This window comes from Podarcis gaigeae (genome assembly GCF_964106915.1).
Source record: "Podarcis gaigeae genome assembly, chromosome: 1".
In the NCBI taxonomy this organism is placed as follows: domain Eukaryota; kingdom Metazoa; phylum Chordata; class Lepidosauria; order Squamata; family Lacertidae; genus Podarcis; species Podarcis gaigeae.
In genome coordinates, this window is record NC_139678.1 from 116,158,608 (window position 1) to 116,176,030 (window position 17,423).

At 43.8% G+C, this 17,423-nt stretch overlaps 1 protein-coding gene and 1 long non-coding RNA gene across 2 annotated transcripts in view; both read right to left on the bottom strand.

The window, feature by feature from the left end:
• The window catches only part of LOC310833255, a 199,036-nt gene that overhangs the window by 157,703 nt on the left and 23,910 nt on the right, over positions 1 to 17,423 (bottom strand). The window lies entirely within an intron of this gene.
• On the bottom strand, positions 11,712 to 12,385 carry LOC310832815 (protein FAM177A1-like). Its single transcript, XM_083714979.1, has one exon. It carries the CDS (start codon positions 12,353 to 12,355, stop codon positions 11,714 to 11,716), a length of 642 nt encoding a protein of 213 aa, XP_083571105.1. The 5' UTR covers positions 12,356 to 12,385; the 3' UTR covers positions 11,712 to 11,713.

The following is a 17,423-nucleotide window of genomic DNA, read 5'->3' on the forward strand; positions in this document are numbered from 1 at the left end:
AAAAGTTGACAGCTCTGCTATATATTCCTCGCCCCCTCTATTTTATGTTTTAAGTTACCATGGAAGATAATAAGATACCTATCTAGCCTGTGAACACAATCCTGCCATGCTACAGGAGAGAATAAATAAATTCAGTTATGTATTTATTTGTTCGGCCTTTCCTATATCAACATCAAGGCCTTTTAAAAAAATATTTCTCCTTTGTCAAAACTTTATTGCCCATTTTGGAACACAGATGCTCGCTGTAGCTGTTGCAAAGAGCCACTGACACATATCCTTAAAAAGTCGTGGCAGAGAAGCAGAGCCGCCTTTTTCAAATAGCATCTTCCCCCACCTATACAGTACTCACATTCCTACCTGAAAAAAAACTGGCATAAAAATGGTTTCTGTCTTGTGTGTGCTCTGCTCAAGGAAGCTCTCAGTACAAAAGAAATTTCCACCTTCATCAATGCCCAGAGCATAGCTGTCAACTGTCCCTTATTTGGCAGGAAAGTCCCTTATCCCAGCGCCGCGTCCCGCTGCTGTCCCTTATTGATGATGTCCCTTAAATTTCCTGGGTTTCAAAGGAAGCAGCTCCTCTCCTTCCCTCCCTGCCGGCCAGGGAGGAGGGAGGCTCCAACTGTGTTGCTTGGCTGCGTTGCTCACCCAATAAGGAGTCTAAGAATGACTGGGGGGGTGGCGCTTGCATGCCTTGTGCCGATCAAATCAGCCACGTTGCCTGGGGACTCGCCTTTGCTCAGCGCTTCCCAGCGGAGAGGTGACAGTGGTTTTCCTTGCTGCATCCCCTTTGCCGGGTTGCTGCGCTGTGGGAACCACCGCTTGAGGCTTCATTTGGCTGCAGGCTGGGCTTTCTGCCTTTGGCTCGGAGGGGCTCAGAAGTCGAACATACCTGTGTTTGGAAAATCCCTTATTTTGGCTGCTGATCCCTTATTTTTGAGGCTGCTGGTCCCTTATTTTCAAATCTGTAAGTTAACAGCTATGGCCCAGAGGTGTCTGGTGCTTCAGGAAGGATTGCATGCTGTGGTGAGCAGGGACAGAGGTTCTCCAGTCCTAGGAAGAGTCCAAACTGTAAGCAAGGTAGGAACTGCCTGAGAAATCTCTTGCACAAGTGGGACATTCGACAAGGCACTGCAATGTACAGTGTTCCTGTTCAGGGAGAAAGCTAGCCATGCCTTCTTTCAGAGCACTCAGTTACATCCCTCCCTCATCCTATTCCACTCACCCCTGCTCACTCCAACAATCACCATTCCCTGGCCACTGAAAAGTCCTCATTGGGGGGTTTGCTGGATCCTCTCTCTCTTAGGGCACTGGTGGCTGATGCCCATTAGGAGTAGGGTGGAAAGCAGGGAGGCTAACAGCAGGTGGCGCCACAGCTGAAAGCCAGAGCCAACTAATTCTAGTTGTCCCCATCCCCTTCCTCCCTGCTGAGTTCTACATGTCACAGATTCAGGAGGAATCTGACAGATCGCACAATTTCTGGTGTAAGTGAGAAGACAGGCAGATGGGTAACAACTGACAGGTTGGTGGGAGAGAACCCCATTCACCCTTATTCATCAATCCTCTAATAATAATAATAATAATAATAATAATAATATTTTTTTATTTATACCCCGCCCATCTGGCTGGGTTTCCCCAGCCACTCTGGGCGGCTTCCAACAGAACACTAAAACACAATAACCTATTAAACATTAAAAGCTTCCCTAAACAGGGCTGCCTTCAGATGTCTTCTAAAAGTTTGGTAGTTATTTTTCTCTGTGACATCTGATGGGAGGGCATTCCACAGGGCGGGTGCCACTACCGAGAAGTCCCTCTGCCTGGTTCCCTGTAACTTGGCTTCTCGTAGCGAGGGAACCGCCAGAAGGCCCTTGGTGCTGGACCTCACTACCTTAGGGGTTCTTTCCCCCCTTTAAAAAAATCCACTTCTGTAAACCTTGGGATTTCCCCTGAGTCTGATGATGCTTCCCTCTTGTGTTGGATGGTTCATTTTTGCTAAATAAGGATCCACGCTCAGATAATGAGTTCATTATTATCATGTGGGACACCAGTCTGCGGCTGGAGAGAGTCTCAACTGATGGTCTCTGGTTTCTGGGTTGCAATCTTGATCTTTGACAGTCAAGGGAGGCAAATAATTTGCATCAGCCGGGGACTGTGGATTGCTTTCTTCCAGTGCATGTGTGCAGTTCGGTCCTATGTTATGTTTACTAAGAAGTGAGATTTGCTGAGTTCAGTGGGACTTCTAAGAGAACTTAGGATTTCAGACTTGCTGAGAAAGAAGATCTCAAATCATTTGCATCCTATTCTTAGGCTGTGTGCACACTGCCATTTATTCTACACCCAGTGCACTCACACCACTGTTTTATTTAAAGAAAATCTATACTTATTGATACTTATCCAAAGATAAGTACCTTTTTATAATATGTACACTGAAATAAAGAAATGCTTCTGAAATCTAACCTAAAATGGAATGGAGGAGAGAATGGAAAAGAAGAAAAGAAAAGATAAAAAAAGACAATGAAAAAAGTTTTTAAAGACTTCAGGTTCTCTGTCCTGCAGCTAAATGAGGTATTCACTCGTTAACAACCAGTTGTTCTATTTTCTATAAGCCAATATTTTTTCCATCTTCAAATCCAGATATTGCCAGTTCATTTTTCTCTTTCATGCAAAATGTCCGTAAGAAGTTTCCACTCTGTAATAAATGTCAGTAATGATTTTTCTCTAGTTAAACATGTTAATTTCCCCACCACTGGTTTCTCAAGCCTTGGACACACGATGTTAGCTACAATCCACACCTATCCTGTAGTTTCTTGAGAAACGCTGCATTTTAATGCATTTCCCCGCAAACCAGCTTTGATCCGATTGGAAAACATATGCCCTATAACAACATCCCTGACTCCCCCCCCCCCTCCAGTCTGGACAGACAGCAGGAGACAAGGAAACACATCTAATCCTACTGATGCGTACAGTGACCTGCTAATGAAAATGACCCCACTGCATTTTTTTTTTAAATTATATTAAATATAAAATTTAATGCATTTACAAGAAAAAGTACCCACTTTCATACCATTTGCTTATACTGAAAGAAATAGTAAAGGTAAGGCACAATGATAGAAGAACCTCATGACAATAAGCCCTTCCTATTATATAAAGCAATAACATTTTTGGCAAAAAGTAATTATACAGCTGGGCACTCAAAAGGCTTAATAACGTACTGTGATGCCCTGAATAGATGCTTAATATAGGCTTCACATAGTTTACAACTGGCATTTGGAATCAATGATTCTTAAATCAAAATGGATGTTCCCTTTAAGATTTTTTTAAAAAAACAACAACACCAGAAAGTTGTGATGTGCCGTTTAGTTAAAGCTGTTCTAACATTCTCAAGAAGAGCTTCCCATAAAAAAAGAATAGTGTGGCAGACAAGACTTAAACACTTCCTCCTTTCCACATGCCTGATACCGACAGTAAAGGAAAGGGCATGATCCATGAGGTGGTTCTATATCTCTGCAGTTTTTCTGGCTACTGCTGTGACACTTTTCCTATTTCCATAATACATGAATTTTTAGTCCACAGTTTCTTCCTGACTCCTGGCTATTTTATACAGGTGCACAGCAAGCTTTTAAGAAAGTGACTCAAGACAGTGGAAGAAGCTATTAAAGTGTGTAACAACATCCGAAAAAGGTTTTGTTTGTTTTGCATGGTGTACTGCTTTCTGCATGCATCTCTTTGTGCCACATATCCACAGACATCTGGATCCTGTCCTATATCTGCAAAGTTTTGTGCTGCAGAATTTTGTGAGAATTAGTGTGGATTGTCCTCACAAAAAAGGTTCGTTATATAAGTTAAATTGTCAGTAGTCCTTGGTCAGGGTGCTGACAAGATCCTTTCTAGATAGAAAACCTACCCTTGTTGACATGCAGTAGGCAGTTCTCAAACTTATTTTCAAATATTTTAAATATAAAAATCAAGTTCTGTCACTGAAACAGTGTCTGTTTAACTCAGAATGAAAAAAACACTGCAAGGGTATGCAAAATAATTAATTTAGCATACCTCACTACTTTTGTTTTTTACTACACCCAAAATTTAGAGCCATCATTTTATCAGCATACCATCTCCTATCCAGACTACCCTTCCCAACACACATAATAAAGTCAGAGATTACAATGTGAACTTATTCTGTATATTACTCTTACTCTTCCAACTAAGCAATGAGAACATGCTTTAGGGACCCCTTAAGAGGACAGTCCTTTATGAGACAGAGTTTTCAGACAAGTTCTTTTATACAGGCATTAAACAAAGTCACCTTATTTTAAACTATATGACTGGACACACACACGCACACAACAGTGACAATAAATTAAACTAAGTCACAAAGATGCCTTGTGAATTAGTTGCCATTAGTCTAAACTTTCACCTAGGTTTCAGTAAGTAACATTATAAATGCAAAATGACCTTAAAATAAAAAAAGCACAGTGATCAGTCCACAACTGTCAACAAGGCACCAGATGTTCAGGAAAGACATTTCACTTGTTCTGCATAGATAGATCACAGGACCAGTTATTTGCATTTCATAATCTTAATAGGTTAAGCAAAATGTCTTAGCCTTTATTAGACAGATGTTGGCTGAAGAGACGTTAAGTATCTCTGACCATACTTTGAAATAAGTTACATTCCACTGAACATGCATAACAGAGCCTACAAACATTTGACAATTAAGAAACGGGGTGTGATAACCAATGTCACACAAGCAGACCTCTGCTCAAGCAGCAGGGCCTCTCCTGCCTTTCCTCCCCACTAAAGCCATTCAAAGCAGATTTCAGGAGCGCAGAGGAGAGGGGAGGCTGGAGAAACCCTACTGCATGACCAGAAATCTGTTCTAGTGACAACCAGACACCGTTGGATGCTACGCAAAGAATTAAAATGTAGCACCCTGCTTGTGGTTAACGCTTAGCTGGAATGAAATATTCAACGCAGCAATAGAGAAATTAAAATAATAATTTATTTGTCAGACAAATAAATGAGAGGCTCAGTGGTATATGGTTACCAAGCTCTGGCCTGGCCTCTTGCCATCCTGGCCAGCACTTATATTCCCTTAATCCAGCCCCCTTTGCTCCTCCTGTGGCTGCCTCTGTCCAATCAGCCTGGTTGAAATTCCTATTGGCTGTTTGGTAGAACCAATCACAAAAGATACACCCACAAAAGATACACCCACTTCCTTGCCCTTATAAGGGAGACAAAGAGCTATATATGTGACAAATAAGTAATAATATATCTTACATGGAATCTTAATTACCAGCTCACCTCTTGCCCTCCTTGCCCTATTGCCTTCTAAAACAAATGTTTAATCTTACATTTTTATGTTCAACAGATGTCAAGGATCTTGAGTTTCACATCAATATTGAAAGATTTCCTTCATTTAAGGTTTCTAAACAAATGCCTGACAACTATATATCAAGAGTGCTTGGATGGCGTCTTCTGTCTAGCAGGGGGGCTAGGCTGGTGGCTGACTTAATTTCAGGATAAATACAACTCTTACAACCATATGAAATAAGAATCTAGCATTCCTTAAATCCTTTGCATAATTACATTTAAGCCAATATATTTAAGCTAATATATTTCATTCACTTATCATAGGTAGCCTTTTAAAAGAATAAAGCCTTTGTAAAGTAAAAAGGAAGGAACTCAGTAAAAACAGCTTTTAAAGATTTCCAAAAATGCTCTCTTTTCTTCTAGCCAAGCCAGTTGCCTTTTTCACTGCTCTTGGCCTTTCAACCTTAGAAAGAAGATCTGGCTCATTTTACTGGGAGGCACATTGGTATTATTTTACTATTTACCCTTGCCTTTAATTGTGTTTTCTCAGTCTGCAAGGGCAGCATATGTAATTCTCCCTTTTTATGACTTTGAGAATTGTTTTTCTACTATAAATCAATGGGGCCCCCTTGTCTTAGGAGAAAAACCTCTTGCCAAGGTTCTTTCTGCCTGGCATGAAACATTTGAAAATCCTTTTTTTTAAGCTCATTTTTAAATACAAGCCTTGATAAAATATAGAAGCTCTGATAAAAAATGCAGGCTTATGACTAGATGCCTCATTCCCCCCTTTCAAGCTCAAGGACCTTCATCCCAAATGTCCTTGATAGCTTGACCTTCATCATATTCCTGAGGTAAAGCTCTGTATAGGGCCATGATATGAGGTAGAGTTTCATTTGAAACCATCTTGCTAATTGTACTTCTAAAACATGAAATGATACATGGCATCATACATAAAACCATTACCACTACTGTCAAGAAAAACAAGCAAGACAATAGTATCCCTTTGAGTCCTGTGACATTAGGTAACCAATTGGTGAGCCATCCCATATCCCATCCTTCCCATGTTTGTACTGGGACATGTGCTATATTCTCCATCTTTGTGGCCAACACACGGATTGCCTCACCATTATCTGAAATGTTAAAGCAACAGGCATTCCCTGTCAAGTTCAAGACTCCACATAGGCCTCCCTGCCTGGCAAGTACATAATCCATTCCCATTTTCAGCTGCAAAATGGCGGCTCTACTTTCATCCAACTGTTGTGCAATAAGTCTCAAACTCTGGGCCGTTGCATTGGTTACAAGTTCCACTACTGCTTGCAATCGAATTATTCTGTTTAGATTATAGATAGGATCCCGTGCCCCTTGTATGAGCTCACCAGGATTCCAGGAGGCAGGATCATAATAGGCTATAATGCGCTCTGGCGGCCAATCATCAGTACCGCTCCAACTTTGGGTACTTCCTCCTGCTATATGAGAAATATCAGCATTCCTTCGTGTTCGCCTGGCCGAACTAGTGGGCATAATCCACATTGGTGGTAATACCCAACCCAAGAAACAAGTCCCACTCCATTTGGAAGGGAGCTTTTTGTATGCCCATTCTCCACATATCCACCACAACCATCGGGTCTGAGGTTTTTGGTACGTGGAGTACAGAAGGCGAAATACCAAAAGAGGTAGAGAGTTCACAGTGCAGTATGTTAGATTGCCTTTTTCTGTCACAGTTATGTTCCACACCACTTTCCATGCGTGAATAAAAGGAGGTGCACAGGGCAAGGTATTCCGAGTTCGATAGGTAGTACCGTGTGCCCAGGTATGACTATTCTTAATATAATCCCAAGTATAGTGACAATGAGAAGAGCCTATCATGGGAGAATCAGCTGCATCTGATGATTTATGTACACAGAATTCCCCTTGTACAGGTATAACTCGTAATGGTTTAGTTGAGTTCCATCCGGGGAAATTCTGTATTTCTGTTTGGTGTGGCATTTCGCTTACCATACCAATGGCATCTAATGGTATCGGTAATAAGGGCATACCTCCCTCTGAATCATCTGGCCCAAGAGAGCAAACAAGGCAATTGGTCCTATTTGCAACATTGGCTACCATTTCAGCTAAACCTACCCACATATTGTGGTCATGGCTGAATCCATATTTAGCCAATTTGGTCAGATTCAAGGACCCTTCCCCTTCCCAAGGGATCAGGATTAATAATAAAATCATGTTGATGTCTAGTATATGCATTAATTCCACAAAAGATTACCTTATTGTGATTGCAAATAATTATTAGCCCCAATATAATTCCCCCAGTGACAGAAATGGGGTACCACCAAGACCAAAACATATATCCCGAGGATCCCCAATGAGTAATATCTCTGATAATTGTTCCACAAGGGGGCAGTCAATCAATTGTATTAGAGAATCTTTCCGTTCACAGTCGCTGGTTCAGATGCTCCTCAAGCTTCAGGCGTGCGCAGGTCAGCCAGCTTCCAGGTTGTGGCTGCAGCAGGCCGGTCGTCAAATGTTGCCCGTGACCTAGCCCGTTCCCGGTAGGGCTAGATACAGGGGTTTTTGGAGAGAGTTAGTTTTAAAGGATTAGAGGGGTCACCTTTGCACGTCCAACTGCCTTCGGACTTCTTCAAACGAGAGTGATGAATCCAGGGGGTCACCTCAGCTACCTTCACCGCTGTTGGAGTAGAGAGCAAGACGGTGTAAGGTCCACGCCATTTAGGTGCAAGTGGATCGCGTTTCCACTCTTTCACCCATACGCTATCGCCAGCCTGGAACTGATGAATCGGCTCGGCAATGCTGCACGGCGTGCGTTCGAGGGCCCACCTGTTAAGAGAAACAAAAACACGGGAGAGAGATTGCACTTGTCCCTGTGTCACATGATCTCCTATTTGTTTAAGGTCAGCTGGAATATCCTGAACAAAGGAGGGCGGTCTCCCATACAGGAGCTCAAAAGGTGACAACTTAAGTCTTTTTGTGGGTGCACACCGAACACGAAACAGTGTTATGGGTAACACATCTACCCATCCCAATCCCGTTTCCTGGGTTAATTTTGCCAATTGGGTTTTCAGAGTCCGATTCATTCTTTCAGTTTTCCCTGAACTCTGAGGCCTATATGCTGCATGCAGTCTCCATTTTACTTGTAGGACTCGACATACATCTTGTACTACTTGATCAATGAACGCTGGCCCATTATCACTTCCAATGCATCTAGGTAATCCAAACCTTGGGATCGTAGCAGTAATCATTCTGCTGTTTTCAGGGGCTTCAGGGTCAAAAGGAGTCCATATACGATAGGCTTCTTGCAGCCTCTCTAAAAAGTCTCCTGGACTCTCATTTGGTTTCTGTTCTACTTCTGAGACTTTAGACATATTAGTGGGCTTCTGGCATGCCCTGCGGATACCTTGCACAAGTGTCTGGCGGTAGGTGGTAAGTCTGGCCAGATGAATTCCATTGTTTGGATCCCAATTAGGATCTTCCAAGGGAAAGTTATCTTGGAGATGACGGTCAATATTAAAAATATTTCCCACTCTGGCCTGCTCACGCAAATATATCTGTGCCTTTTCAATTATGTCTCTCCTTTCCTCAGTGGTGAAAAGAGTATTTAGGAGCTGGCGACAATCTGTCCAAGTAGGGCTATGAGTATTTACTATTGAAGTCACCAAGTCCATCATAGCCTGAGGTTTTTCTGCAAAAGATAGGGTGTGTGTTTTCCAATTCATCAGATCTGTAGTTGTGAATGGAATATATTGCAGGGTCGAAGTTCGAGGTGGCCGTGGTCCGAGTTGCCCATTAACCAGCGCAGGCTCCTCAAGTGCATCAAATACTCTTCTAAGAGGGGCTACTACGTGATCTTTCTCTTCGCTTTGCTCTAGGGGCCTCAAATCATAGGGGATGGTATCTGTCCCAAGGCGTTCTTTTAGCAGCTTTATACGCCTGGCTGTATTGTTTGCCGACCGATTAAGGTCTCCCTGTAACTTCTGTAATAATTCTCTAGGACTTGGATGTACAGGGGTTTGGGGTGGGCAATCAGTTGTTCCACTAAAGGAGACTGTAGATGGAGGTCTATTAGGAGTCACAGGTGGAATAACCACTTCTGCTTGGGCTTTATTATAGGACTCCAATGCCTCCTGAAGATATTTATCATAATCTATCAAGGAATCAAGCTCTGTGACTCCACTCCCATTATTCATTCCACTTTCTTGCCTTGGGGTTACAACTGGCGGAGTGTTTGAATTAAGCTCCCTTCGATGTGGAGCATAGGGTGGAGGTGGAAGCACCTCTTCCTCTGGTCCCTCAAAAATGGGTTTGAGTTTATTTGGCAAGATTCCTTTCCTAGCTTCAGCTTTTACAGCCAATAATTTGCATCGTTTGACTTTGCATTCCCTTATCCATGGAGGATTTTTATTTAATGTGCTCAGCCAGGAATCTATATATGGAAATTGTTCTGGGCACCCTCCAGTTTCTTTGGCGATATTAGACCAAAGTTTGCTTACTAAATTTATATCAAAAGTTCCCTGAGATGGCCATTCAGTATTTTGTTTCGGCCATTCTAGTTCACATAACGTTCTCAAGCGCTCTGGCGTCATTTTGACTCCATATGCCCCTGAGAAGGCTTTCTTAAAATTATTTAACATACACTCAAGAGGTGTATTTTCCCCCTTTGAACCCCCAACTCCCATTGTATGGCCCTGTGAAGTATCCACTCAGTCACTCGCACACACACTTCGTGAGTTTCCTTGCCCAGATGGAGTCGCCTCACTGGGAACCGAAGTACTACCCACTCCACACTCAGGTCAGCTACAGATTGCTCTGTACTTTCTCACACATACAATGCGCTAGATACTTCACCACACTCTACCTCCCAATTTTCCCTTTTCCTCCACCAGACCAACATCTGATGTACCCAACCACCTAGCGTACTCAGTTTCCCCTTACTGAGACGCAGAAGTTTGATCAAGACTTCTCTTCCTCCCAATTAATTGGAGGGCCAAAAATCCCTTTGTGCACTTACCCTTGGTTGGTTCCCTGTTTCCCCCGGTCCGTCGCCGCCAATGAGCAGGGTATCAGACAGACGAGTCTTCTGCGTTCCCCCTGGAAAAATTTACCAGTGCGCGCTGGGTAAGCAGTGGTCCTCTCTCTTGTACCCTGCCCAGTAGGGCGAAGGGGCTGCGTTCCAGCAGACCACTTATCCGAGTCACGGCACCATAAAATGTAGCACCCTGCTTGTGGTTAACGCTTAGCTGGAATGAAATATTCAACGCAGCAATAGAGAAATTAAAATAATAATTTATTTGTCAGACAAATAAATGAGAGGCTCAGTGGTATATGGTTACCAAGCTCTGGCCTGGCCTCTTGCCATCCTGGCCAGCACTTATATTCCCTTAATCCAGCCCCCTTTGCTCCTCCTGTGGCTGCCTCTGTCCAATCAGCCTGGTTGAAATTCCTATTGGCTGTTTGGTAGAACCAATCACAAAAGATACACCCACAAAAGATACACCCACTTCCTTGCCCTTATAAGGGAGACAAAGAGCTATATATGTGACAAATAAGTAATAATATATCTTACATGGAATCTTAATTACCAGCTCACCTCTTGCCCTCCTTGCCCTATTGCCTTCTAAAACAAATGTTTAATCTTACATTTTTATGTTCAACAGATGTCAAGGATCTTGAGTTTCACATCAATATTGAAAGATTTCCTTCATTTAAGGTTTCTAAACAAATGCCTGACAACTATATATCAAGAGTGCTTGGATGGCGTCTTCTGTCTAGCAGGGGGGCTAGGCTGGTGGCTGACTTAATTTCAGGATAAATACAACTCTTACAACCATATGAAATAAGAATCTAGCATTCCTTAAATCCTTTGCATAATTACATTTAAGCCAATATATTTAAGCTAATATATTTCATTCACTTATCATAGGTAGCCTTTTAAAAGAATAAAGCCTTTGTAAAGTAAAAAGGAAGGAACTCAGTAAAAACAGCTTTTAAAGATTTCCAAAAATGCTCTCTTTTCTTCTAGCCAAGCCAGTTGCCTTTTTCACTGCTCTTGGCCTTTCAACCTTAGAAAGAAGATCTGGCTCATTTTACTGGGAGGCACATTGGTATTATTTTACTATTTACCCTTGCCTTTAATTGTGTTTTCTCAGTCTGCAAGGGCAGCATATGTAATTCTCCCTTTTTATGACTTTGAGAATTGTTTTTCTACTATAAATCAATGGGGCCCCCTTGTCTTAGGAGAAAAACCTCTTGCCAAGGTTCTTTCTGCCTGGCATGAAACATTTGAAAATCCTTTTTTTAAAGCTCATTTTTAAATACAAGCCTTGATAAAATATAGAAGCTCTGATAAAAAATGCAGGCTTATGACTAGATGCCTCACTAATGCAGCGTTCTCGTTCTAAGCAGACACTGGAGTAATATCTTGTTTGCTTTCCACAACGAGTGGACAATCTCCTTCTGTTTCAAAGTTGAGATTTACAAATGTACTACAGGTTGTAGCCTCTGGCTGAGCTGTATGGACAGCAGTCCCCTCTTGACTCTGGTTCTGCTGCTCTTGAAACCTCCTTTCTGCTTCTTCTGACATCTTATTCTCTTCCTCCTCTTCCTCTTCCTCCTTCTTCATTCTGTAGTATTCATCTATGGCATACTGGTATTTTGGCGTACTGATTCCCAAAACAGAGGCAATCTTTTCACCAAGGAAGTCACACACTGATAGTGTTGATGTGGCTACTCTTAGCATCTGAAACCACAAATAGGGCCCCCAAGTTAGTGTTGCTGGATCAACAGAAGGCAAAAGGTCTTTTTTCTCCTGCTGCTCATCCTCCTCTTCATCTGTGCTGTATTCTTCCATGGTTTCTCCACTTGCAAAGTGGATGACCCTTCTTGGAATTTTCTTCTTTTTTCCGATGACTCCAAGTTCCACATTCTCAAAGCCTCTATCGCCATTTGCATGCAACTGCTCTTGCTCCATGGCGAAGGCGGTGACAGCGACGGCGGCGGGGGCGCAATACAGAGTGATGGCGGACAGCCCCTGCTCCATACTCCCACCGCCCTCAGCCCAGCCGGAGGGAGACTGACCCCACTGCATTTTAAGCTGGGAATGTGTACATAATATTAAACTCGTTCATGTCGAAATGTTAAAAAAAGAAAAAGTGTTCCTTCCCAAGCAAATGTAATTGGGATTGAAGCATTTAAACTCTGGTCCCATACATGTTTACTTGGAAGTACAGTGGTACCTTGGTTCTCAAACTTAATCCATTCCGGAAGTCTGTTCCAAAACCAAAGCGTTCCAAAACCAAGGCACGCTTTCCCATAGAAAGTAATGCAAAATGTATTAATCCATTCCAGACTTCTAAAAACTACCACTAAAACAGCAATTTAACATGAATTTTACTATCTAACGCAGGCATAGGCTACCTTCAGTCCTCCAGATGTTTTGGACTACAATTCCCATCATCCCTGACCAGTGGTCCTGTTAGCTAGGGATCATGGGAGTTGTAGGCCAAAACATCGGGAGGGCTGGAGGTTGCTTATGCCTGATCTAACAAGACTATTGATCCATAAAATGAAAACAATAAACAAGGTACTGCAGTCACACAATCAATCAATGAATCAGTAGCTGAACTGGGTTCCACACTGTCGTAAAAACAAAACAAAAAAAGGCGCAAAAACAAAAACGCAAAATAAATAGCAAAAAACTCAGCGTAACACTCAAAATAGAAGTGTGGCATTCAAATCGCCAGCATAACACTCAAAACGGAAGTGTGGCACTCAAAATGGAGCATGTTCGGCTTCCGAAAAAAGTTTGCAAACCGGAACACTTATTTCCAGGTTTGTAGTGTTTGGGTTCCAAGTTGTTTGAGTACCAAGGCGTTTGAGAACCAAGGTACCACTGTAAGACCCCCTAATTTCAGTGGGACTTATGCCCACAGTGCAGAAATGTTAATTGGACATTTTCATTTCAACCGAATGCCACAGAAACAGAAATTCTATTTTAATTTCTGCCTGGAAGTGAACCACAGTAAAACAAATTCGGTCTCGGCTTCCTGGCATTCGCTGCTGAGAAATCGAACACTTGCAAACGTCAATTCCGCCTTAGCATCTCGGGCTTCATCAAGTCACAAACTGCTGGATCCACAGTTTTAAAACATTTCCTGTTGTGCTCACTCTGTCGTTAGGGCTGGATTTTCAAACGGCTCCACTGTTCTGTTCACTTTAAGTGTATATTTGTCCTCTTTGCTGTGGCTTCCTCTCTCCCAGAGGCATTATAAGTCTCATGCTGACTAAGCAGTTCCTGTTTCCACATCTGCAAGAAGGAGTTGCAGGAAGAAGCAAAGACAAAAAGACAGGGCTTAGGATAACAGTGTTAGATATTACTTTTCACAGCATCCATCAGACCGGCTCTCTGCAGTGCTAGAAATCCATCCTGGGCCTGGGCCTCATTACGAAGAGCAACACCAACACCACATCACTCATGGTGGAATATCACAGCAAAGCAATATTGCGTAATGATGAATTTCATCACCAGTAGGGTTTGTTTGCCTTGCTGGTGGCTTGCAAAAGTTGCATTTTTCAGCAGTTACTCTTTTACCTCATCAAAACATGGTCCCAAATTTTACTGGGTGGTCTTTATTTAAATAATAACAATCTCTGTGTATGCACCAGACGATCCAAAACCATTAAAAAACAAAAGCAGAACTATTAAGTTGCCCCATTTTTAGCTCACCTGCCCTTTAAATGTTGAGCAACATAATGCAGGGCTTCCGAGTGTGCAAATATGAATTTGTCGTATCTCAAGTCAAACTACTGGGACGCGGGTGGCGCTGTGGGTTAAACCACAGAGCCTAGGACTTGCCGATCAGAAGGTCAACGGTTCGAATCCCCGCGACAGGGTGAGCTCCTGTTGTTCGGTCCCAGCTCCCGCCAACCCAGCAGTTCAAAAGCACATCAAAGTGCAAGTAAATAAATAGGTACCACTCCGGCGGGAAGGTAAACGCCGTTTCCGTGCGCTGCTCTGGTTCGCCATATATTGGAAACAATATAGCATAGGAAGTCAAAGGATCTTGCTCATAGCTGCACTGAAAGGCAATTTCCAGCCCTCTTTAAAGCAAAATAAAATAAAATAATTCTTCCCATGTACTGCACATAAGGTTTATTTCCAATACTTAGTGGTGGTTTTCCAATTTAGAATAGCTAAAGCTGCTAAGTGGGTGATCACTACCACTTCCTATTCTTACAAAGTGCGTCAAATGCATCCCTCCAAACAGTGTGGGGAACCTTTGGTTCTCCACATGTTGCTGAATCCCAACTCCCGTTATCCCTGACCAGCCCTGCTGGGCCTGACAGTTCAGCAACATCTGGAGGGCCAAAGGTTCCCCACACCTGGCCTGGAGCATGGTTTAGAGACCTGGGTCCATAGCTGTCAACTTACAGATTTGAAAATAAGGGACCAACAGCCTCGAAAATAAGGGATCAGCAGCCAAAATAAGGGATTTTGCTTAGCTTATGGGTTCCATCCGCCCTTCCCCACCCGAGAGGGAGGAAGAGACTCTTGCCCACGCCGCCCACGAGCCCGGCATGAGGCGGTTGCAGCGCTGCTGTCAGGGAACTGCCAACAGTGCCGGAGGGAGAGAGCAAAAGCCAGAGGGATTCCAGAGAGCGTCCAGGGATCGGGAGAAGCAGCCCATCTTTTGGGGAAGAGAATCAGCGTAGCACCAGTGGAGAAGGGGGGCAGATGGGGGAAGCGGCGAGGCGGTCCCATGACTCCTTGCCTGGGACCAGCGGGGAGAGTAGGGGTCCTCCATTGCCCACGCCCTCCTTGCGCAGAAGGCTTTCGCGCAGAGAGAGTAGGAGGAGACTAGGCGTCAAAGAGCTTCTTTGCTGGAAGAAGTTTAAGCCCACTGACGGATTCTGCCAGTGATTGAGGCAGCCACGGGTGAGTGGCTGTCTGGACAGAAAAGGTTCATTTTGGCAACCCAGCCAGGTGTTTGCACCCAGCTGGGGAGATAAGCACCGGCTTACACACAAGCAACCCCTAGAACCACTACAGTCACCCTTCTGTGTCCCTCCCCATCCCCTCCTCTTCCTCCTCCCTCAGGCCGCTGCCGCCGCCTCTGGCTTCCCCTGGCAGCGCGGCGGGAAGCCTCGCAAGAGAGGGGCTGCCTGTCTGCCCGCTGCCACCCGTCTTTCACAACACACCCCTGAGGGGGAAAAGGGAGAGACGGAGACATGGCAGCTTGCGCTCTCTCTCTCTCTCTCTCGGTGCAGGACCCCGAGCCGCTGCTTCCCTCCTGAGCCGGGTGAGCATGAAACCCGGGAAATTTAAGGGACATCATCAATCCGGGACAGCAGCGGGACACGGCGCTGGGATAAGGGAGTTTCCCGTCAAATAAGGGACTGTTGACAGCTATGCCTGGGTCCCAGTGCACCCCAACTAAATGTTTGCGCCACAATGCGCATGAAACTTCCCTGCTATGCAATGTCCTGTTTTGTGACATTGAGCCTGAGACAGCAGCAGTAAGCAAGCCCTATCCTAAGAACTTGTACAATGGCACAAGATGGATTTTTCCCCAAAGCCAAGAAAGGAAGGAAGGAAGGAAGGAAGGAAGGAAGGAAGGAAGGAAGGAGGATTTAGAGCAAAAACCAAAACAGAACAAAGTTTGAAGAGAAGAGGGGTGGGGGAGAAACACCCGGAAAGTTGTACAGCCTGCCTATTAATGCTATTTTTTATGTGAATCAAGATGGGATGCTTGCGGGCATCATTTGAAGAAGTAATTGACCTTTCCACACCTCTGCACATCCTGCAACTTGAGAAAGCAGAGAAGCAAAAACATCTCTCCCCTACTGTTTAATGGGGCTCTTTTTCTTCTGCCTGCCCCTTTGCCTGTGGCATCTGTGTCCCCAGAGCACCACTGTTCTCTCCCCCCACCGCCCTTCCCCAGATAGATGTAATCGAGGCCATTAGAGGCAAGGCAAGGACAATAAACTCTTGGGAGGTCAATGGACACTGGTGGGAGCGTTTCAAAGCAAAGCACCTCGTTTGGATATTGTGGGAACGTAGGGGAAAAGCACCTTCGCACGAGTCAAACTGCCCTGAAAGAAATGCAATGCACTTCTAAGTCAATGGCTTTAAAATCCAGTCTACAAAAGGAGGGACACAAGGTGTATTGCCAGAGGAGGAGGGGGGGGGGTAAATACAGTATGTATACTGTGTAATTGCTCATAGACTTGATGGATACCTGAAACATAGAAATTGAGGCCTTGGCGAATTCAGAGAACCATACGAATCGGAGGAGATGCCAAGGCTGTCATGGTGTTCAAAGGCAGAACTCTCTCCCTAGCAATTTCCTATAGAACGGCGTATAATCCAAACCGTAGTCATTATTGATATGCCACTAGTTGTATTGGCAGTGGCGCCCCACCTGTGGAACGCCTCTCCATCAGATGTCGAGGAAATAAAGAACTACAAAACTTTTAGAAGGCATCTGAAAGCAGCCCTGTTTAGGGAAGTTTTTAATGTTTGGTGTGTTTTTTAAAAAATGTTTTTATATGTGTTGGAAGCCGCCCAGAGTGGCTGGGGCAACCCAGCCAGATGGGAGGGATATTATTATTATTATTATTAACATTATTATTGTTATCATCATTATCATCATCATCATCATTATCATCATTTATATGCCGCCCATCTGGCTGGGTTTCCCCAGCCACTCTGGGCAGCTCCCAACAGAATATTAAAAACACCAAACATTAAAAACTTCCCTAAACAGGGTTGCCTTCAGATGTCTCCTAAAAGTAAGATAGTTGTTTATTTCCTTGACATCTGATGGGAGGGTGTTTCACAAGGCGGGCGCCACTACCGAGAAGGCCCTCTGCTCTGCCTAGTTCCTTGTAACCTCAATTCTCGCAGTGAGGGAACTACCAGGATTTTATTGCTACTGTATTTTTGGTGGGCATTTTTTTAAAAAAAGTTATTTTTCCTCTGCTTTCCTCTAGCCATATTGGGTCGTGTGTTTTTTAAACCAACATTACAGTGGTACCTCAGGTTAAGTATTTAATTCGTTCCGGAGGTCTGTTCTTAACCTGAAACTGTCCTTAACCTGAAGCACCAC